The 23,857-nt window shown below is 48.5% G+C and overlaps 1 protein-coding gene across 8 annotated transcripts in view; it reads right to left on the reverse strand.

The window, feature by feature from the left end:
* Positions 1 to 23,857, reverse strand: part of RGS12 (regulator of G protein signaling 12) — a 119,768-nt gene that overhangs the window by 20,838 nt on the left and 75,073 nt on the right. For all 8 annotated transcript variants that reach the window (XR_012019548.1, XR_012019547.1, XM_072803623.1 and 5 more), the window contains exon 5: positions 300 to 469. Coding sequence is in view for 6 of the 8 variants with exons in the window: in XM_072803623.1 (XP_072659724.1) it covers positions 300 to 469 (170 nt within the window). In the remaining 2 variants the exon portion in view is untranslated. The remainder of the gene's footprint in view (positions 1 to 299; positions 470 to 23,857) is intronic.

Genomic DNA, 23,857 nt, shown 5'->3' on the forward strand with positions numbered 1-23,857 from the left:
GCGGGCACTTAAGGACCACCAGGGCGCTCACAGCTGTTTCCTCAGGGCAGAGCACCCTTTCCCCCGGGGCCAGCCTTGCCACATGCAGCTGACCTCCAAGCATTTACAAGAAACTTCCGCGGCCCTCACTGCAGGGAGATCCTCGACCCTGAGCCCAGGCCAGGCTGGGCAGAGGCCCCCCCTCAACCTCTTGGCCTCGAGTGTGCCGAGCACGTGGGCAGGAGGAGACCCCTGCGGTAGGGCAGCCTCTGTCCTTGGGGCCTGGGGCCCCTGGGCCCCGCCACAGCCCCCCTACTCACAGAGAAGTATCGAACACCGAGAGGGTCCTGCAGAAGGCGCTCGAATGACACGGCCCAGCTGGCGGCCCTCCTCTCACGCAGGCGCCTGCAGCTCTGCACGCTGGGGAGGCTGGCATTGCTGCTCAGGCTGTGGTTGCTCACGCAGTCCTTCAGGTCAGTGCCGGTCAGCTCTGTGGGACCAGCATACACCTCACCTGCACGTGTATCCCCCAAGCCTGCCCCGCAGGGCCCGGCCCAGCCTTCTGAGAGGTAACAGGGGGCTGTCCCCAAGGCACTTTCTCTAATACACACATTCAATCAATGATCTGCACCAAGTGCAGACAGCACACCCAGCGTTATTCTGGGGGCAGGGAATGGAGCGTGGAACAGGACTCACGCCAGTCCTCACGCAGCTGCGTGCACATCCACGGAGCAGGGACAGCAACAACTGCAACCACGCACACGTCAATGGCTGAGCGAGCACCGCAGACACAACGGGGCTCCCAGTGATTCCACCTGCAAGGCTCGGGAGGTGCCAGGTCACCATGGGGGGAGCAGAGGGAAGTGGGCACAGACAGGGTGTCTGGGACCTAGGACGCGGCTCTGTGTCTGGAGGGAACGTCTGCCGTGTGAAAGCACACTCACACGTGTGCCCTGTTCTGCATGGGCAGAACACTCAAACGTCCTATTTAACCACACGTGTTGTTGTGACAACTGATTGGAGGCCACCCCGGCATGGAAAAGACCACATGTGCCGCAGGAGGCTGGCTCCCCAGAGGCTATGAAATAACCCCAAATAGTTTGAGTTCACTCATCTCTTAGGCAAGTTCCCGAATAATCCGCTCCTTCACAAAGGGAAGGGGAGGGACTCGGGGAGCTCCATGTCACTGTCTCCCACCTCGTGTGAGGAGCATGCTGGGCCTCTCAGTACCCCCGAGGGCAGGCCTGGTTGGTAAGACTCAAGGAAAGACACAGGTGGTCCAGAAGCTGGACCAGACACATAATCTGCCATGGATGCATCCCCTTCTTTACAAACAGCACGTCCCAATGTCCTACACGGGGCCGTTTCCTCCCCAGGTCCTAACACCAAGGAGATTGAAGGCCGAGCCACAGCTTGCTGACCAGAGGACATGGGACAGGAGCATCCCTAACCTGCATGGGTGCAAGGCTTGGAGGAGCAAACCTGACTAATGAAATAGGGTCCATGTGCTCCATCCTGTGTTCTTTCAACGGGGCTGGTGGTGGGAAGGAGCCCAAGGGAGGAATTGGTTGTAGCTCTAGGCCAACCACTGTAAATGCACCTTCTCAGTGACACGGGGCCAACAGTGGGGGAAGTGGGGACCAGGGAGGCAGACCAGGGGAAGTAGGGACCAGGGGACCAGGGAGGCAGGGGAAGTGGGGACCAGTACCCTTTAGGCTGATGCCTGCCCACAGCAGTGCTGAGAGCACAGTGGGCAGAGGCCAGGCCTGAGGCTACCACGCCCACAAGCAGGAGCCCAGAGGGCCTCGAGGAGGCCACGGTACAGCCCCTCGAAAACAGGGAACAGAGGACCAAGAAAGCAGAGCCAGGAATTGGGTCAAATTGGACCCACGCTGTAACTAGAGGCCACTTGGACAGGAGTCATTCAAAGCTCAAAAAGCATTTAGATTGGAAAAGAAAAGAAAAATAGAAAGTCAAAGAGTAATCTAATAACTTAAGCTGCTATAGAAAAAAAATTAAGATCCAGAAGATTAAACAAGATGAGAGAAGAATAATTTTAATTCTTCTCTGTGGCTCATTAGACTCCACCACACGGTATATGTTATTTTTGAGAAACTCTGGTGGTGGAATCTGCCACCACTACTCATGGAGGAATGCAGGGCAGGCCCTGGCTCAAGACACCAAGTTGCCACACGGTACGGACGCACCGCTGCTAAACATTTAGCACAGCACAGCCAGCAGCGAGGGGTCCGAGCAAGGCCCCCCGAGAACTTAGCAACTCTGCCATCACGCAGCTGGACCACCTGGAATCGCCTTGCCAAGCAATCCCCACGTGGAGAGCTCCCCGGGCAAAAGCTGTCATTTCACGCTCACACGATGCAGGCTCACACAAAGACCCGCTCTCTCTGATTTGTGTCCAGTAACCGCAGCAATGAGGGGTAAAACCCCACAGATGTTAATTCTCCCTGAATTAACATGTAATCCCAACAGATTTCCCAATAGATGTTTTATTAGAACCAGACGAGCTGAAATGTAAAAGTCCACGTGAAAAACTAAACGTGAAATGCTGGGAAAACAAAGCAAACCAGAGCCAGGAGGTGGGGCCGGCCCCACCTGGCGCCACAGCACATGGGCTTACCGCAGCTTCGTCCCCAGGACAAAAGGTGACAACTATGCAAGGCCAGCTGGAAAACCACCAGAGAAATGATCAAGTTGGGTCCCTTCTGGCTGAAATCAATCTCACCTGGACCAAAGGTTTAAATGTAAGAAAATCAAATCAGAGAAACTCTGGAAGAGAAGACACAAGCTCAGAGCCCTGAGAGACAAGACAGATAAACAGCCGACACCAAAGTGTGTGTGTGTGTGTGTGTGTGTGTGTGTGTGTGTGCGCGCGCGCGCGCGCGCGCGCAAGAAGAGCCAGCAAAGTGGTGGGGGGGGGGGAAGGGGGGGGTCAAAGGTACAGGCTTCCAGTTACAAGAGAAACAAGTCCTGGCATGAGGGGAGCCAGCTTACAACACTGTGCTGCATACGTGACGGGGCTGAAGAGAACAGATCTTAAAAATTCCCATCATAAGAAAAAACTCATGGAACTGCATGTGGTGATGGTTTTCACAACGTATACAAACACCAACTCATTGTGCTGTGTACCTGCAGCCCATGTAACATGTCAACTGTACCTTGAAAAATAAAGATGAAAGTTAAAAAACACCAAAAGCTAGGTCAAAAGGCAAAGTGTGGAGAAATACAATCCATTACACAGATGAAGGACTAATTTTTTTTATATTTGAGAGTGCCTGCATATCAAAATGAAAATGATCCAGAAACCAAAGAAAACTGGAGAACAGTGTGGCTGGTCACTAAGTGAGCTTAAGATGGCTCCTAACCATGGGTTCAGTTTCACCTACAATGAGCTAAAGGTGAATTTGAAGAACGAGCCACTTTATACGTACCTAAGGGGGTAACATCACAATCAGCAGGGTCTGAGGTACTTTCCTGCTCTATTTTATGGTTGATAAAGGAGGTGATGCTCACAAAATAATTTTCAAAATACCCTGTTAAGAATGAGCACCAAAACATTCTTCCTCGGACTTTTTTCCCTTGAGGCAATAAAGGCTAAACTGAGAACTGAGGGTGATCAGAAGGTAATGGGACTCAGAGGAACTGAAAAAGCCTTAGGTGAGAGGCCAGATATGCAAAGACCCTGGGGCAGCAGAAGCATAGTTCACGGCTGGTATGTCTGGCTTTAGGGGGAAATGGCGGGCCAAGGAGCATAGACTGTGTCCTGGGGGCAGTGAAGAACAAGGGAAGGTAGAGAAGACACCTCTCCTTCACAGGTCCATGGGCCCAGGTGTGTGCAGGGCGGCCCTGAGCTCTGCCCAAGGGAGAGTGCAGGTGGAAGGGGCTATGAGGGCAAGGGAGCAAACAGGAAGACTGGCCACAAACTGCAGACAGAGCAGCTGAACCCCATCAAGGGTGGTGGTGCTTTTGTTTCTCAAATAAAAGGAGTTTGGATTCCAACAACGCAGCCCACAGAGTGATTCTGAGCACCTGCCCTCCCAGGACACACAGGACAGCAGCGAGGAAGGGCGCCTGGCACCCTGCCCCAGGCCGAGCAGATGCTGTGGGCTGCAGCCTAAGCATGTAAGTGGGTGAGGGAAGACACTGTTGAGAACTTGGAAGTGAAAGGTGACCCATATGTTGACTATAATCATTTTTTTTGAGACCTGGCAAATATTAATTTTTTTTTTTAAAGACTGACAGATCAACCACTGGCCCTTTAAAAGTCCAGTGGAGAAAGAAACTAAAATTAAGGAAGGAAACTGCTAGGGGCACCTGAGGGTTCAGTGGTCGAGCATCTGTCTTTGGCTCAAGTCATGATCCTGGGGTCCTGGGATCGAGCCCTGCATTGGCCTCCCCGTGGGGAGCCCGCTTCTCCTTTTGCCTATGTCTCTGCCTGTTTATCATGAATAAATAAATGAAGTCTTTTTAAAAAATGAAGGAAACTGCTGAAGTGTCTCCCATTCCATGCATTGTGCCCTACCACGCAGCTGCGCCATGACCCCGGCACACCTCGGGGAGGACAGGGTGGTCTGCCCAGCAGGAGGCAGGCCGAGATGCACAGTGGACTGAGCACACACCGGCGCAGATGAAGGGCAAGGTCCCCGTGGCTGCAAACCCACTCTCCCTGAAGGCACGCAGGCCCCGGGTGCCGGCGCTCAGGGCCTCATGGGCCCCCCCAGAGTTGGGGACAGTCATCTTGCCCCCAGGCTCCCCACGCTGCGGGAGGAAAGGCTGAGGCTCCTTCCCACGGTCTCCTTTTGTTCCCTTCTGTTTTGTTTCTCATTGAAACCACGTGGATGGCCGCTGGGCCAGCGGAGCTCAGGGAGGGAACACGGGACACGAGGACCCGAAGGAGCCGCTCCCGGACCCCACGGGGGGAGGCCACACACTGTCTGAGGCCGTGGACTCGGCCATTTCCCTCCAGACAGCCGGATCTCGGGGAACACGCACATTCTTCAAAGTGGGGAAATCAGAGACAATTGCTGGCTGTATGAAGCACATCAAGCCATAAGGTCTCCTAGCAACTCTGGATGAAGGCTCGCTCCCGAGGGGCATTGCAAAGGCACGTGGTACGCACGCAGAGCGCGTGCTGCTCAGGTGGGTTTCAAATCCCGGCGCCTTCCACACATCCTCGCCCTCGATACCCACCATCCGAGTCTGAATTTCCTAACTCCACCTTCCAACTCACTCTGGAGTTCTTCTCCAACATGGAAAACAGCACATTTGCGAAAGGACTGATCTTGAGCGCCAGGGCTCCGACCTCAGCTCCAGGGCCAGTCAGGAGACCCGGAGGGCCTGTGCACTCAGCTCCCTGCCGGAGCCGCTCTCTCACTCTGACAAAGGAGGGAACAGATCTGCGGAGGCCTCGCACACGTCCCGTGTCAGCATCATGCTAGAGAATGTTCCCTGCGTCTTGACTGCTTTTGTTTTTTGTTTTCTCTTTCAATTGACCATTTTGAGTCAAAGAAATGCTTTCCTGGCGAGAAAAACTTCCAAGTCAGTTTCAGACTTGCTGAAAACTAGAAAAGCCACCACCTTTATACTGGCTGCATAAACATGCAGGTTGCGTGTTATAAATAATGTCAATACACCTTAAGAGGACAGTTTTAGAGCGAATTCTGCAACACAAAGCTTTAGCCCATTATCTCACCAGAACATCCCATGGGAACCATAATCTCACACACTTTCAGTATGTAAATCACACCTCAAGGTCAAAGTCCTGGGCTTCCTGCCCCGGCTGGGACTGAGCGCCCTCCACAAACATACCTGCCGCCTGCTCAAGTCAGCCAGACCCCGACAAGCATGACAAGGCGCATAGACCACAAGGGACTTTACCTGGGTAGAGCTGATAAGAGCCACTGTGATGCCACTTAACCAAATACTTCCAACCATTCACCGAAAACCACCCCTCTGAATCCATACCAGGGTCAGCCGGCACAGCCCCCAGGGCCCCGGGCAAAGGCTCGGGCCACACACAGAGACATTGTTCCCAGCTCACGCTCCCCAAGGAGGCCGGTTAGCACACTCCCCAGCGACCCCAGTCCGCAGCCACAGCCGGCGACAAAGGCAATTCTCCCCCTTCAGGCTCCTGCAGAGGAAACCAATAGTGTACTCAACACAAAGCATCATAGGAGCCGCATGCATAATTCACAGCAAGACCTTTAGCCCGCTGAGGCTCGGGGAACTTGAATTATTTAGGCAGGCAGAGCTGGGCTGCAGGAGCTGCTGGCTCACTGGAGGCCTGAGTGCCCGAGGGAAACCCTCAGCAGAGGCTTCCCACCGGCTGCTCACCTGGCGGTACACTTTCTGAGACCAGCGGTGGGGAAGGAAACAGGAAATAGCTTTTCATGATAATTCTGAGGCTTTTAAACATGTATTTTCCGACGGATCTTAATAGTGTTTTTAAACCCCATAAACACAAAGGCCTGTCCTTTAAAAGTGAGAACAAAGAGTTCACCAAAAACTTCAGGCTATCAGGAACAAGTATTTAGTTGGGTCAGAAAGCACCACATTGTTTGGTTCCCCTGAAGCTTTATTTACAAAACCTGCAGAGGGCAGGGTGAGGCTGGGGCTGATGTTGCTTCCCCCTCCTGCCCCGCCCCAAATTATGCTGGTGCACTGTCCCACAGGCTTCTCCAGCGCCAGTGACCACTCTGCTCCAAGGGGGCAGAGAGAGGAAGCCTGGCATAAGCTGGTCCTGCCTTCCCGTCAACAGTCGCCTGTGAGGCAGCAGAGTGTGGGAGACGGCTCTGCTCAGCTCTGCTCCTGTCTGGCCCCCGTGACTCTGGGCCCCGGGCTTTCATGCACAGGAGGCCAGAGCAAGTGAAGATGCTAGCATCACCGGAGCCACAGCTGGTGCAGTGGGCTCCGGAAGGCAGAGCCCTCGGTGCCAATGAGTCAGATGGGGGATGCCTAGGCTGCTGAACCCCCAGGTGTGTGCAAACCTCTTCACCTGCACTCAAGCTGCCCCCTTCTGTGGGCTCCTTGTGCTATCATCTGGGGGGCACCTTTTTATTTTCATACCCTTTCAAACTTGCAGAAAGTTTACAAGAATAGTAAAAGGAACTCCCATACATCCTCTACCCAGATTCACCAGACATCTACCAACATGCTGCCCTATTTGCTAGATCATCCTATCTCTCCCCCTCTTTCCCATCCTCTTTCTTGACACAGACACAGACAGACACACAGACACACACACATTCCGAACTGTTGGACATTTAGTTGGAGATGGCACCTCTCTTGGCCCCAGATACTTCAGGGTGCATTTCCGAAGAACGAGGACATTCTCTCCCACAACCACATACAATTACCAAACTTGGGAAAAGCAGCACAGTCCAATGGCATCAAGGATGTCCTTCTTAGCTACCTCCCCAGCACGGCCCAGGATGGAACGCAGGATCACAGAGCTGTTGTGTCTGTTTACAAACTCCTGGCCTTCGTGTTCCCAGACTTCCACCCAGGCCAGTTATCTTGTAGACTGCCCCTCAATTTGGTGGGAATCCTCAGGAAGTGACATGTCCTTCTGGGCACATCTCCTGAGGAAGCACATAACATCGGTTTATTGCAGTCCTGGTAATGTCTAGGTAGGGCACCAGCTTTCCCCTCCAGGGGGCTGCTGCCTCCTTTGTGGGATGACAGATGCATCTGGTTCCCATCTAGCAAGCGGCCACCACCCCTCATTCACTTCTAGTCGGTATTCCACCATGAGAAAGAGCTTTCCTTTCTTCCCAATTTTTACAAGTTCATTTATCTATATGAGGAGGTGCTCAGTGGAATTTTATTTTATTCAGTGGCTAAGCCACTGAATAAAATAAAAGCCATAAATATCTGGGTTTTTTTTCTTTCTTCTTTTCTGTATGCTCTGCCTCCCTTCGGGCTGGCCCTGGTGTCCTTCAGGGGAGCCCGTATCACACTCTTGAGTGTCTCCTGATTTTCCAATGTGCTTTCCACACTCCAGCCCAGCAAGTGACGCTTGGCTCCAAGGATAGCTGGTTCCTTTTACTGAAGAGTGGTATTTAGGTACTAAGATCTGCACATGAGGGCTGCTTGCTGCTACTGGCAGGTTTCCCTGCTCCCAGGACTTTCTGGCAGACAGAGCTAGGAAATAGATACACAGGCACACAGACATCCATGCATCTCCACTTTTACCTGTATGTCCACTATGACCATGAGTTCATACTGACACCTGTGACCCAACCCCAAGTGCATTCTCCTTTCCTATATTTTAACTCCCTTTCAACCATGGGGAACTGGGCTCCCACTGTCCTGGACTGTATTTACTCATTTGCTCAACCAGAATACACCCGGACTCTCTACAAGATAATTTAAGAACTCACTCATATCACTGCAAAAACCAAACCCACTAACTAGGGTCAATCTTGTTTGTAGTCCTTTTTTTAGATAAGATATAGAGAGTCAATTGCACAGTCATAGGTGCTTGACTGAATTAAAACTCAGTGAGTTTTAAAATCATGTCACCTACCTTTTAAAACCTGAGTTTGCTCACCAAGTGCACTTGTTCACTCTTCAAGCCAAGCAGGCCTTGAGAATGCCTGCCACCGGGTCACTATAATGGTGAATGAAATTCAGCTGCAGGGGGGAATCCAGGTGGAGACTCGGGGCCCCAGGAAGGTTCTTCAGTCTCCAGGTGGCCTGATGTGGTAACTGCATGGGTCCAAAACCTGCCTTGATTTTTTCATTAGGGCAGAAGCTAACATTTGCAGGGCTTGGGGCTAGAGTATTAATAAAGGACTTCATACTATGTACCTAAATATTGAAAAAGCACCAGGGGAGCTATCATACTCTTGAATAAGCTATATTCTTTTAGCCTACCTTCAAACAACCTGGAAGACCAGATCTGAATTTAGAATCTGGAACTTGCGGGCAGCCCGGGTGGCTCAGGGGTTTAGTGCCGCCTTCATCCCAGGGCCTGATCCTGGAGACCCGGAATCAAGTCCCACATCAGGCTTCCTGCATGGAGCCTGCTTCTCTCTCTGCCTCTCTCTCTCTCTCTCTGTGTCTCTCATGAGTAAATAAATAAAATCTTAAAAAAAAAAAAAAAAAAAGAATCTGGAACTTGCCTGAGTTCTGCACTGAGATATAGCAGCATGGGGGTGGAGGGCCTGCCTCCTCCCCCCGCCCCCCTGTCTTCTCTTCCCACCCCAGCTCAACCCCTCCAGCCATGCATCCTAGTCAGTCCCATCATCCCCACCGTAGCAGTCACCCTTTGGACCTAGGAGTGTTCACTTCATTCCTCAGTTACCAACAAATTTAAAGCAGCAAGGCCGTTTTTCTGGAAGAAATCAGACATGGAATCTTTTTGAATGGGCCAGTTTGCCTGGGGAAGGAAGAGGGGACAGACCAGATCAGGTGGGACAGAACCCAGGCTGGCAGCATTCTGTTCCACCCTGGGCAGCCAGCCCAGCTCCTCTCTAGCCATTAACTGTGGAGCCCTACTGATCATCAGAGCACAATTTTAGAACCCCTACAAGTACTTCCTCAAGACATGTCTAGAAACTATAGCTCTAAGTCAATCACCCAGTTTACAGAGGAAGTTGCTGAGGTCAGAAGACCTCCTGTAGCCCCGGACTGTGGCCAGTGATGGTGCCAAGCCTACGGGCCTGTGCTCCACAGTGAGGCCTCTGGTGCCTCTCCTGTCAGATCACATAGCTCTGGAGAGAAGGCAAAATGCCCCGCAATTCTTATGGAAGCTCGGGGGCACGAAGACATGTGGGCCCAGACAGGAGAAATCTAAATTCCGAGCCTTTCCTGCAGTCAGTACTAGAAGTCTGATTTATCACTGTTCTGGCAGAGCAGAGCAAGACACACTTTCCACGTCTGAAATGACACAAGTCCTTCTGGAGAGTGAAATGCCAAGCAGATGGGGTAAAATGCTGCAAGAGCTCGCGAGGCCACGTGAGTGGGCAGAGCAGTAACCGAAAAGGGTCAGTGTGGGAAGTGTGAGGCGACATTCGGAGATGGGCGCATCTTGTCACTTGTCACACTGAATTTTCAGGATTCTGCTCTCAGAGCCTTCACTACGACCACAAGTGGCTGGCAGAATAAAGGTGGCATCTAACCATAGGGAGCCTGTGTCACCAAAAAGGGACATAGGGTATTTTCAAAGATTAACCCTCATCAAATTCATTTATTACACTGGCTTGAACCTCAAAAATATGCCTTATTCACTTATTAGGTCATTCTTTGTGAAATTAATTTCTTTCACTCCAGTGAATAAAACATGTACTTTATGAAGGTGTTCTTCTTTTATCTTTGTGCCAAAGGCCACACATGAAAGGCAGATCGTCCATCTGCAGCCTGTCCCTGTCCATAGGACACTGCCCAACGCAAGAGCCCAAAGACCCTAGAAGCTGCTCACCCTTCCCACAGCTGCAGTAAAACCACTCACACAGAGTACTCGAGGCACAGCCAGGAGCCCTGGGCCTGTGCTGGCTGATGTGGGACAGGTGGAGACCAGGTGGGAGAACACTTCCCAACAGGCCAGGGGCTGGAGCACTGGCCATCGAGGAAGCAAAAGGATGGAGCATTCACATTCCTGCAGCAGGCACCTCAGAGACAGTGCTTGGGGACCACTCCTGGGAGTGGAAGAAAGGTAGTGGTGAGACGAAGGAGAAGCCCCACTTTCTAAGGCAGGTGTAAACCCTGCAACCATAAGCCGGGGTTTCCTGGGGCAGTTATGGTGTCACATAGTTTTAATGAAGATAGCAAGCATGGTAGATATAAAACTAAACACAATGGAATATCTGCACATCTTCTATGGTTTCCAAAGAAAACTAAAAAGTCATTTGTCTAAAATTGGGTTCCCAAAATCTGGTCACCATGCTGGTCCCATGTTTCCTGAGGGCTGCAGCCCCCTGGTTGCAGAGAAAGCTGGGGCTTACTTGCTCTGCCTCCAGTAGCAGGAACTGCAATGCGCCCAGAGCTGTGGCCAGCAGACTGTCCAGGGTACCAAAGCCTGAGCTGCCCACCTCACAGGCTGGCCTCAGGGAATCTGTCAAGCCTGAATCTTCTACAGAATAAGCAGATGACCAAGGCTACACTATCCAGCGAGCCCATTCTCTAGGTTTTCTTCCTAAAACTGGGGGAAACATTTAAGAAGAATAGGAGGTAAATGGACCACTTCTGGTTCTCATTCATTGGACAAATATTTGTTGAAGGTCTACTCTGCGGCAAGCTCTGTCCTGGGAGCCAGAGTCTCTAGCCCAGCTCCAGTTGGCACAGGTGTGTTGGCTCACATTGTGGGTTCCTAAGTCATGCTGCCTGGTGAATGAGAGCTCCAATCTTCCCAGCTGGGCAAGGGACTCACCCTTCTATAAGACCGTGGTAAAAGTCACAGACTGACATCACAGGGGTACTGCGAGAATGCCCCTCCCTACTGAGTTTTGTAACAAATACTGCCAGGCACATAGGAGGCATACAGTAACATTGGTTGGATAAGTGGGTCATGTATCCCAAATATGAGCTAATGATGTGGTACAGGCTAAAATGCACACAAGCTCAAATTATATGTATCTTGCGGTTTTAATGCACAATTCATGAAACGTTTTTTCTCTTAGAAAATTTAAACATAAATCTAAAATCTCTATTAATCATTACCTAAAATCCCAGCCCTATCTCCCCTCCCCAGAGAAACCCCATCTTATTAATTTGGTGTTGATCCTTCCAGATATTTTTTTAATGCTTTTACCAGCATATATATGTTCCCACAGAAACAATGTGTATTGTTTAGGAAAACTACTAACTATCTTTCTGAATTCCATTAGTTCCAAAAGGCCTGGCCATGTGATTGATGCTTGAGGCTTTCCATTTTGATGCTAGTATCATTTAAGAATAATAGTTATTTGGTTTTCTCCTCTTCAAATTTTTTGAACTTCTTTCTTTTTCTTGCTTTATACTATTGGCCAGAATTCCCAATACAATGTTACATAGTTACTGAGATAGGGAACATCCTTGCCCTAATCCTGGCTCTCATGAGAATGCTTCTAATGTTTAACCATCAAGTATAACTTTTAAAAATCAAGAGTGTGCAATTCTATCAGATACTCCTTTAGCTTCTACTGTGATAATCATATGGTTTTACTCCATCACTCTATTAACACAGCACAGTCTGTTCATATGCCTATGATATTTCACTACCAAATGTAAGCCCCACAAAGTCAGGGACCCTGTTTTTTTTTTTGCAAATGTATCTCCAGTGCCCAAAAACATTTTTAGAAGAAAGCAGGAGAAAGTAGCAGCTCAAAATATACTTGCTAAATGAATAAATGGTTAGTTTCTGCTTTAGTATTTCCTTAATCTTAATTTACACTTACTTTTCTGTTGTGTTTTCCTACCTGATGTTGAAAGCTCAAGCTCCTATATTTTCTAACTGTTCATTTTTATAATATATACATTTAATGCTATAAAATTTTCTCTTTAAACCACTTTGGCTATACCCCATGGTGTTAATATGTAGCACCATAATTGCAAAGCAGTTCTAAATTGTATTGTAATTTCCAGTTTAATTTTCTCCTTGGCCCACAGATTATTTACAAGTATAGTTTTGAATTTTCAAATGTGTGGGTTATTTTTTGTCTTTTTGTGATTGACATCTATTTAATTACAATGCTGTCAGGAGATGTGCTCTGTCTGCTATAAATATTTTTTAAATCTGTAACAATTACATCTTGGCATAGGATATAGTCAACTTTGGTGAATATTTAGGATACCTTTAGGGAAAAGTATATTGGGCACAAAGTTCTATTTATACCTGTTAATTTTATTTATTTATTTATTTATTTATTTATTTATTTATTTATTTATTTATTTATTTATTTATTTTTACCAGCTTGATCTCTTAGCTTGTGAAAAAGGTATATTACAGTCTCTTCCCAGGAGTACATGCCCACTGGTATTGTGGTCCATCTAAGTCTGCTTCATAAATGAGATGCTCTATTTTTGGTGCACAGAGCCCCTCTACTTGCATTTGTTTTCACTTTGAAGTATTTTGTCTGGAAAAAAAAAAAAGTATTTTGTCTGAGATTCATATTCTCATACCAGTTTTTCTTTCTTAGTATCTGCCTGTGCTATCTTCTTTCATTTAAGTATTTCAATCTGCCAGTGTTGTTTTAAAATTGGACTTTTAACAGTCTAAGTGGAGAGTTTATACCATTTGATGCTTGCTTTCCCATCGATCTTGAAATTGTCTTCAGGCCCCGTCCTAGGCTCTTTCTCTGCCCAGTCCCTCTGGGCAGTAATACTGAATGCAGTATGCAGTTATACTGAAATGTGATCAGAACCACAACAGTGACACTAACAGCAGCAGCTGGGTTGTCACAGCTCATGATTACATGCCAGGTGCTGCTCTCAGTGCATGGTGTGCATTAACTCACTTACTTCTCATGAGAACTCTGTGCACTAGGTCCTGGGACCACACCATGCAGACAGCAGAGCTGAGGCACACTGCCAGGAGCAGAGGCCTGTGGGGATGTGACCTGACTGCATGTCCTACTGCCTCTCCCGCTCTAGCCCCCACTCAGCCCAAAGATTTGAGACTTGCCTTTCCTGTACCATCTCGAAGTCTTCAAACTTACCAAGGCATTCAAGTCCACTGACAGGCTGATGACTCCTGAACTTTCTGCATTCTATATCTGTTTATGCCATCTACACAGCATCTCCCCCAGGACATTGAGTGAGTACCTTGAAAATCCGAGGCCCAAAGCAGAACTCCTGTGATTGCCCCACTGTCCATTTCTCCCCATCCCACTCCTTCCCATGCCTGCAAATGCCATGAACATCCCATAGGTGCCAAAGTGAAAAACCGGAAGTTGGCTTTGGGATGGTGTCTCCTCACTCCATGCTACCCCAACGGACACACAGTCATTCTCTCTCAGGTTCCCTGTTGCACCCAGCTACCCGTTCTGGGCCTCTCTTGTCTCCTCTTGTCTCGACAAACCCACACTCAGGCTAAGCTCAGTTCACATGTCAGGCCCAGCTTTGCTTGGCCATGCCCACCACTGCCTGGGTCAGGCCCTACACCTCTGCCACCCCAAAGGGCATCACAGCTGACCACAGTCAGTCAGCTACCCACAGGCAGGCGTGGCCTTTCCATTGGCTTCTCTCTGATGTGATGGGTCACCTTATACACAAATCCTCAGAAAGTCGAATACGTTGCAGGCTTCTCCCTCACCTTTGTTTGGACAATCGAACCCATTTGAGGGTGACATATTAGCCTCAAAAAATCTCAGTTAATCCTGGTTTTAGATATGGAGACCAGTCATCTAAAAGAAACAGTTTTTTAAAAGACAAACCAAGCCAAATTTAGTATTTACTCCTGGGGGAGTGACCTCAAGATTTTTATAGAGCAAGGCAGTAAGTGGCTACATGACAAAGATCACACACATATATTACAAAACAGATTTTAAACCCAACAGTCTTAATGTCAATGGCTGTTTGTGGCTTTATAATCACATTTCCAGGGAAGGTGTCACACAGAAGTGCTAGATCTCGACCAGCTCAGGCAGAAGCGAAGATGATTGGAATACAGTAGTGACGTACAAACTGGCTCTAAGAGGTATGAGAAAATGCACGGGCCCTGAGAGCAGGAGTGATCCTGAAGATACACAAAACAGACTACACCGCAGATCTCACAATGCTCCAATAGTGACAGTAATTACAGCACGAAGTGTTGACCCAATGATAGACGAAGAGGCCAATGGAACAAAAGACAGAGGCCAGAAACAGACCTGCAAATATAGGATTACCTGATAAAGGCGCTGCTTCAATTCAGTGAGGAGAGGATCGGCATTGTAACACCTGGGGTGGGGCCAGCCGGACCTCAAGTGGGACAGACAAGGCTTGTCCCCTAAGTCACGTCATCCATAAGAAGCTGCCTCCAGATGACCCGAGATTTCGAGGGGAAACACTAAAACAATGGTTTTTACCCCCACGGTCAGGGGCAGGGCAAGGCTTACTCTAAAAGGACATAAAAAGTATCATCAGAAAAAAAGCTTCTCAGCACCAAGAACTGTGGCAAGTGAGGGCCACCCAGATCTGCTCCTAGCAGTAGCAAGAAAAATCATCAGTATCATCAATAAATTGGATGATAGTAAGATGAAAAATTTTGGGGGATCCTTGGGTGGCGCAGCAGTTTGGCGCCTGCCTTTGGCCCAGGGCACGATCCTGGAGACCCGGGATCGAATCCCACGTCGGGCTTCCGGTGCATGGAGCCTGCTTCTCCCTCTGCCTGTGTCTCTGCCTCTCTCTCTCTCTCTGTGTGACTATCATAAATAAATTGAAAAAAAAAAAATTTTGGTCAGCAAAAGACACCACTAGAAGAATGAAGAGGGAAGCTGCAGAGAGGCTTACCTGCATACACAAGTTCAAGACAAAACTTATTTCTAGGATATATTCTTGAAATTTCCTACAAATAATAAGGAAAGACAGACGATCTGATAGAAAAATGAGTGAAGGTCTTGCACAGGCACTTCACAAAGAGGATATCCAAGTGGCCAAAAACACAAAAAGGTGCTCAATTCATTAGTTATCAGGAAGCTGCAGGGAAGAGCTACACCACAACCCCATGCCCCATATTCCCTATTTGATGGCTCATCTGAAAACAGTGTGAAGAGCAGAGAGGATGTGGAACACCCAGAATTCCCACACATGCTGGGCAGTGTATATATAGGAAAATTGCTCTGGAACACTGATGTACTACAGCTCTATACACACCAGCACCAGAGCCAACCTGTCTCAGCAGCAGTGCTCATAGATGCTCACCTCGAGGCCCACATACCACTGGCAATGGCCAAAAGCCAAAACCCACTTAAATGTCCCCAGCAGTCTTGTGGGATGGCACATGGCAATGACAATGACCGGTTATTGACATGCACATGTATAAAACTCACAATATTGAATGACAGCAGCTGGACACTGAGGCGGGTAAGCAGTATGAATGCATCATGTTTAAGTTCAAAAATAGGCAAGATTAGCGGTGGACACATGTCAGCCACCAGGCTAGGGGTCCGCTTTGGGGTCAGGGTCTGAGGGGGGTACAAGGGGCTTCCAGGTGTTCACTTTGTGAAAAGTCCTCAGGCCATTTGCTGCTAGTGCGTGTGTACTGGCAGCGTTTGGCTGAAGATGAGTAGTAAAAAAAACACATCTGAAGTATCTGAATGAAATAGTATCATGAAATGTGAGATTAGAAGAGAGAGCAGCTTTTCTAAATTAGTATCATTTAATGTGAAATGTAACTTTGTATAATGAAATAAATTATTCTAATTAGACTGTGTTATTGACATTTCTTTCTAGAGCTGTTATCTACAGTTCATATTATTTCAAATTGGCCAAAACTGAGTTTTGGGACTTGTGGTTAGGAACAAAAATGGGGAGCTGTCATAAGTGAGGACTGTCCCATGTGTCTTCTAAGTGGATGTGTCCACTGGGGCGGGGAGGGGTTGCAGGTAACTGTGCATCTGTGTTCTTGCATTTCCCCAGCACCAGGGATAGTGACCAGCACACGCAATCTGCCGGAGGGGACAATGGTGTGCCCTGAAAGAGCACAGGTCTGAGAATGGAGAGGCCAAGTGTGAGCAAGGCTGGCAGAGAGGGCCAAGGGCACATTGCGCACAGGGTAGGGGCTCTGGTTCCTCGCCTCCTTCCTGCCACCAGCAGGAGACACGCAGGGATCCTGGCCAGACCCAATCTGAGGCCAAGCCTTTCTACCCAAATTCCAGCCATTTCTCCACAGTGAGTTCTTTCAGATCAATCACTGCTGTGTCAGTGAACTGGAGTTTGGTTAATGTGAACTCAGAGGGTTGCCTTTTTAAAGCCGGGGAAAGAGGACGTTATGTCAGTACTGTCAGATATAGCCACACTTAAAACATACATAAGAGTTTCTCAGCACCAAGAACTGTGGCAAGTGAGGGCCACCCAGATCTGCTCCTAGCAGTAGCAAGACACTGCTGATACACCTGAGCTGAAGCAAGGGACCATCCGTCCTGTCCATGTGCTGCATAGTGGGCGAGTGCACCCACTGCTGCCAGGCCGTGAGGCTCAGATGACCTCCCCGCCGGCCTGTCCACCTATGGGGCTGGCTGTCCACCTGTGGCCTGGGAGCCACCTGCTCACAGGGAGGACTGCACGGCTGCAAGCACATGAAGCACCCAGGACAGCCTATCCCAAGGGATGCACTCGGACCCCTGGTGTTGGTCCGTATGGTATTAGACAAGCCAGAAGTCCCTCCTGAGGAGGCAGGCTCCCCCAGATTCCCTCCAACCAGAGAAGGGCACTTCCTGGGGCCCCCTGCATTAGTTCCTAGAGAAGACTGGGTAGTGGTGGAGACACAGGATGTCCCCCACATGGGAGAAAAAGTCTAGTTATGAGGGCCACAGGAGACCCATTTCTGGTAGAGTCAGGGTAAGAGTTCCTCATTCATTTCACTAGTTCATTCTTTTTCTTTTTTTTAATTTTTATTTATTTATGATAGTCACACAGAGAGAGAGAGAGAGGCAGAGACATAGGCAGAGGGAGAAGCAGGCTCCATGCACCGGAAGCCCGACATGGGACTCGATCCCGGGTCTCCAGGATCACGCCCTGGGCCAAAGGCAGGCGCTAAACTGCTGCGCCACCCAGGGATCCCTCACTAGTTCATTCTGCAGCCACAATAAATTCTATCAGAATATTACGTGAATCTGAAGGTAATTCAAGCTTCCTGGATTCCAGAATTAGGTGTTTGCTCATTCACTGGCTGTTCTCAGTGCCTATTACTGAGCCAGTCCTGGGCACACCAGGGACTGGGCTGGGGGGATGAGAACCCACTCTAAGTTGTGAAGGCAGTTTTTATCCTAGAGGTAAATGGAAATCACTGAAGTTCTTTGTGCAGGAAAGAACTTTGATGTGATCTGAGTTTTGTTTAGAATTTTAGAGACACAGTGATAGGCCATGATGGAGCAACTGGGACCAGACTTCCTGTCGTGCCACATGTTATAAAAAATTAGGCAAAGTAGACCAACAACAGCTCTCAAAAACTGGACCATAGTCACTGTAAGACTCTGATTCCTGATGGAGAAGAAATCAGTGGGGTGAGTCCTGAGGCTGCCCAGCAACCTGTCAGCAGGCGCCACACACAGTGCAGCACAGAAAATGCGGCACATGGACAGGACGGGTGGTCCCTTGCTTCAGATTCAGACCTGAATCAACAATGGCTCTCTCACTGAGCTGAAGAGATAGCCACCAGACTCAGTGCAGCCTAGGGTGGCCAGGATCTGTAGGGGCTGCAAGAGTTAGTGGAAATAGAGCTGCAGGGAGCCCACAGGAGACCCAGGGGCCTGCTGCTGAGTTCTGGTTTGTGTGGGCATGGGGTGAAACCCCACGAGGCTGGGCAAACAGTAGCCAGGAGCTGCAGGCTGACCTGTTCCTATAGCTCCCACGGGGTTAGGAGATCTGAGTCCCAAGGAGTTCTGGTTGGATACCTGCTCCACAAAGGAGACTCCACCTGTGTTAGGCTTAAGTAGTGCAGCTAAACCACTCCACAGTAAAAGCTACCCTTAGACTTGCCCAAAAAAACCTAAAAACCAGCTTCAGAGGATCAACCCATAAGTAGCTTAACTGCCTATTAAACAAGCTTCTGTACTTTTCAAAGGAAGATGACAAAATGTGGCACCAGTGGAAAATCTCTAGACATGTGAAGATGAAGAAAAATATGATTGGTAACCAGTCATCAGAGTAGACTCACGAATGCCAGTGATGGTGAGTTAGCAGCCGAGGATTTGAAGCCACATAGAGATGCTGCACACATGCTCATGGGAGTAAGGCAGGCAGGGACGTAGTCAGGACAGAGGGGAAGGGCTGGAGAAGCGACAGAGCCATTGCTGAGACAAAGTCATAGCCTTGGAAGCTGGGAGGCCACAGGACACACTGTAATGTGTGTTAGACACTATGGAAGAAGAGATCAGGGAACTTAAAGATGGAGCCAAGGAATCTATCAACTGTGAAGTGTAGCAGAGAAAAAGTAGGACTAAAAATGAATGTTTTGCCAGGGCGGTCAGAAAAGCTCCAGGGGCCTAAAGCTTTTGTGATTAAGAGATACCCGATCCTAGGCAGCCCGGTGGCTCAACGGTTTAGTGCCGCCCTCAGCCCAGGGTGTGATCCTGGAGACCCGGGATCGAGTCCCACGTCGGGCTCCCTGCATGGAGCCTGCTTCTCCCTTTGCCTATGTCTCTGCCTCTCTCTCTCTCTGTATCTCTCATGAATGAATAAAAATATATATATATATATATATAAACATTGGGTTGCAGGTGCCCCTTTGGATCACTGTTTGTATCCTTTAAAAAATAAAAAAATAAAAAAAAGAGATACCCGATCCTCACAAACCTCAAGCAGCATGTACACAAACAAAACCAAATCAAGAGTCATCATAATTAAATTGTTGAAAACCAGCAATAAAATCTTAAAAGCCTTCGATGCGGTATGCCTGGATACCTGACCTTCTTACAGTTTCTCTAGCTTGGGGACGGGGGAGTTTTCCTAATTTGCACAAAAATTACTCAGGACAGCCCTTGGGAAAGGCCTTGAGTACCACCAACCTCAAGGTCCATTTTCAAATCTTTCCTTTAAATTATTCTGGCCAACCAAGTTTTCGGCCCAATCTATAAAATCCTTTCTCTCAGCAACTTTATAAATACTCTGAGAGTGAACCTATTAAGATGTTCAGACAATTTTGAAAGTCCTTTGGTAAAAAACTTCTAACATTCAAAATATTATTTCAGTAGACTGTCCACAAAAGGGTAACACAGACTGAAAAATGCTCACGTTACGAGTGCATAGTTTTTCACAAGTGAATGCAGCCCTGGAACCAGCTCCCGGAGCAGCTCCTCGATCAAGAGGCAGGACCTGAGCAGCCCAGGAGCTACCCACATTCCGGATGCGAACACACAGCTTACAAAAACAGTCTGCACACCCCACTCTTTTTACACTACAGTTTCATAAGAGAGCAAAGTAATCAATTCCCTTGGGGTAGGAAGGATACACGCCTGCTGCCAGACAGGGCCTCTGGGGGGGGGCGGGAAGAATACAGGAGGGGCACACGGGGGACCTCCACTGTGATTTTAATGCTCTAGAAAAAGGGTCTAAAGCAAATATGCCCAAATGTTCACATGTTAGTTCTGGGAGGTAGGTCTGTGCTCACTGGCTTTATTACTTTAAACTTCTGTTCACTCAAAAAAAAATTCACAGTAGAAATAATTACTGATAGGGACGCCTGGGGGGCTCAGTCGGTGAAGCGTCTGCCTTCAGCTCAGGTCATGATCCCGGGGTCCTGGGATCGAGTCCCACGCTGGGTTCCCTGCTCAGTGGGGAGTCTGCTTCTCCCTCTGCCCTCCCCCAGCTTGTATTTTCTCTCCCTCTCAAATAAATAAATAAAATCTTTTTTAAAAAAAGAAATAATCACTGGGGCACCTGAGTAGCTCAGTGGTTAAGCATCTGCCTTTGGGGGATCCCTGGGTGGCGCAGCAGTTTGGCACCTGCCTTTGGCCCAGGGCGTGATCCTGGAGACCCGGGATCGAATCCCACATCGGGCTCCCGGTGCGTGGAGCCTGCTTCTCCCTCTGCCTGTGTCTCTGCCTCTCTCTCTCTCTCTCTGTGACTATCATAAATAAATAAATAAATAAATAAATAAATAAATAAATAAATAAATAAATAAATAAATAAATTAAAAAAAAAAGCATCTGCCTTTGGCTCAGGGCATGATCCCAGGATCCTGGAATCGAGTCCCATATCAGGCTTCCTGCAGGAGCCTGCTTTTCCCTCTGCCTCTGTCTCTCATAAATAAATAAATAAAATTAAAAAAACAAATAAATAAATAGTTGCTAGTAAAAACTCTCTCCAAATATCTTATAGAACTGGAAAGAAATAAGCACATTGGACAGCATCTTGGCAGAAAGCAAGGCTGCATGCTTCCCCAGACTAAAATCTACAGTCTGACTAGTGTTTACAGATATTTAGTACTTCATACCCTATAAATACACTATGTTATTCTGGGTATAATTTTTCAGTTCTAAAGCAAACCATAACGAATATGATATATTAAACCAAAATAAAGAGTTTTGGTTAAAACAGCTCCTCTCACACAGCAAATTACAAATTAACATTCCATCTCTACTATTTAGCAAACATTTCTGAAAAATGTTCAGTTAGGCTGCGCTGCTTTTCTGATGCAGATAATGTGAAATCACTAAAACTTTGTACAAAAACATGGCATTACTCTGAAACCTTTTACATCTCCCTTTCTTTTTCAAATTGTATAGAATGTAGTTCCATTTGCCAGGAATACTAAAGATTACACCTTCTAGTCTGCATCAAGGTGGGCACAGGTCAGCCCCCAGCTACACCATCAGCAAGGGTCACCTCCCATACAGACTCCAGGCAGCCTGACTCTGCACCGCACAGCGATGCCCCAGATCCCCCAGATGCCAGAGGAGGACATAGACAGAGACACAGATGGAGAGGACATGCCCCAGAGGGCGGCCCCGGGAGCTAGGCTAGCCCAGCCCTGAGGGTGGGAGCCATGGAATCCTGATACGTGTGCAGTTTCACAAGAGTCAGTTACTTCCAGTGAACGAGGAGAAGCAACAGGAGTTTATCTGTGAGTTGCATTTACTTTCATGCAGGATGATGTTAGGGAGAGGCTCCTCAAATCCCAAACACCTGAAATAATAAGAGTCACTTCTAGAAATTCAAGTTTACTACAAACTCAGAGCCTTGAGACAGACCCACATGGAGAGCTTAAGGTTTGATTCTGGTGGGAGGAAGGAGAAAGCCCAGGCCTGGAGATGGCAAATGGAGGTTCTCCACTGGATCTGAGGCCATGCCCTTCCAGGCCATGCCCACCATCGTTCACTGGGTGTCCAGCCAGAGTTAAAGAGGGGACATAGAGCCTGGAAAGACATGGCCTGGCAGCCCAGTGAGCTGTGCTTAGCCTCAGTCAGGTGTGTTCAAACTTCTGGGAGCAGAGCCCCTGCTGTGCCCTGGAGACAGAGCAGTCAGACCCACATCCCTCAGCACCAAGTGCCCAGAGGAGCAGGTGAAAAGGATTGTAAAGCTCTCAGCTATAGCAACCTACTTTCCTCTTTCATCTCCTACTAAAAGTGCTATTTAGAAACAAAACAAGCCCACATAGTGCAGCTTCCCAAGTAAGTGTGAGCATGTGAAGTAGGCTCCCAGGCTCCCCTTCCCCATGCCCCTGCAGGCGGGAGTGGGGTGCAGACCACAAACCAGCCACCAACTTAACAAGAGCAACCCACAGGAGTCTCTTGCCATAAGCTCACAAACAGAGAAAGAAAAAAAGAAGGGGAAAAAAGCCAAAGAAAGATTTTTTTTTTAAAAGGGGAGACTTTCTGAGACATTCTCTGCATAACCCACCTGAGTCCCCCACAGTCGTCCTGGGGAAGGAGATGACTCAGTAGAACCCTGACATTCTCAGTAAGGCAGGCTGACAGATAAGCTGGGGAGAGTGGGGATAAACCTTTGTGAGTACATCCCTAGCTGGTACTGGGGATCTCAGTCCAGGCAGACTGGACACAGAGGCTCTGGGGTGAGGTCTCTCTGGGCTTGTGAACATCAGTACCAGAAAGTGATGGGGGTCATGGGGGCTGCTGACTCATATAGCTGGGAAGATGAATGGATGGAAGGATGGATCAGTGGATGGATAAGCGGATGGATGGATAGATGGATGGAGAGATGGATAACAGGAAAGATGGGTGGATGGGTAGGTCGGTAAGTGGATGGATGGGTGGATGGATAAGTGGATGGATGGATGGACGGATGGATGGATGGATGGATGGTCGGTTGGTCAGGTGCATGAACAGATGCATGGATGAGAGCAGGTACATAACAAGCAAAAGACAAACACAAAGTCTGGCCTGAAAGGAAACACAACCTAAAGAGTGTTATAATTTTTCCTGTTCTATGACAGTACACAGCAGACTAAACAAATGGAGAACAAGAGCAGTACTATTATAAAACCCATAAAGATGGGATCCCTGGGTGGCTCAGATGCTCAGTTGAGCATCTGCCTTCAGCTCAGGGTGTGATCCTGGAGACCCAGGATCAAGTTCCACATCGGGCTCCCGGTGCGTGGAGCCTGCTTCTCCCTCTGCCTGTGTCTCTGCCTCTCTCTCTCTCTCTCTCTCTCTCTCTTTCTGTGTCTCTCATGAATAAATAAATAAAATCTTTAATAAAAAATAAAATAAATAAAACCAATAAAGAGGAAGTAAGAGACAAGATATATCTGAAAATCAAATTAGTGACATAGAAGAAAAGACTTTTGCAACAAAATTGTATTTTGAGTATGATGAGAACAGACTGGCTTTCCTGAAGAAGCAGAAACGTGAGGAACAGAGCACCTAGGGACTCTTAGAAACCTGCTAGTGAGTCCAAGTGAAAGAGCAGAGACAGAGAAGCCCAGTGGAAGGGCCTATCATGAGTCTTCTCGCCTCCACTCCACACAGAACCGAAGTTTGCAGCCACAAGGTGTGACACTACGACTGTGCCTTCGGTGAATGAAGTACATTCTGTGGCCATGACCCCAGGAGTGGTGGGAATAGAGGAGGAGCAGGAGGGGGCTGTTGGTCGAGCCTCCCTTGACCATCTGAGCCACCAAGTAGCCTGAGTGCCCTGTGCCTGGTCCCCTCTGCCTGGTGGCGCACACTGCAGGGGTCCCTGATCTGCATGAAGGACCTAAGCGTGTTGGCCATCATGGCTCTGACCTGCTATCCCACTTCAGCTTCACTATAAACACCTGTAGTGATGTTTGCCTATA

The sequence above is a fragment of the Canis lupus genome, chromosome 2 (assembly GCF_048164855.1).
Source record: "Canis lupus baileyi chromosome 2, mCanLup2.hap1, whole genome shotgun sequence".
Classification (NCBI taxonomy): Eukaryota; Metazoa; Chordata; class Mammalia; order Carnivora; family Canidae; genus Canis; species Canis lupus.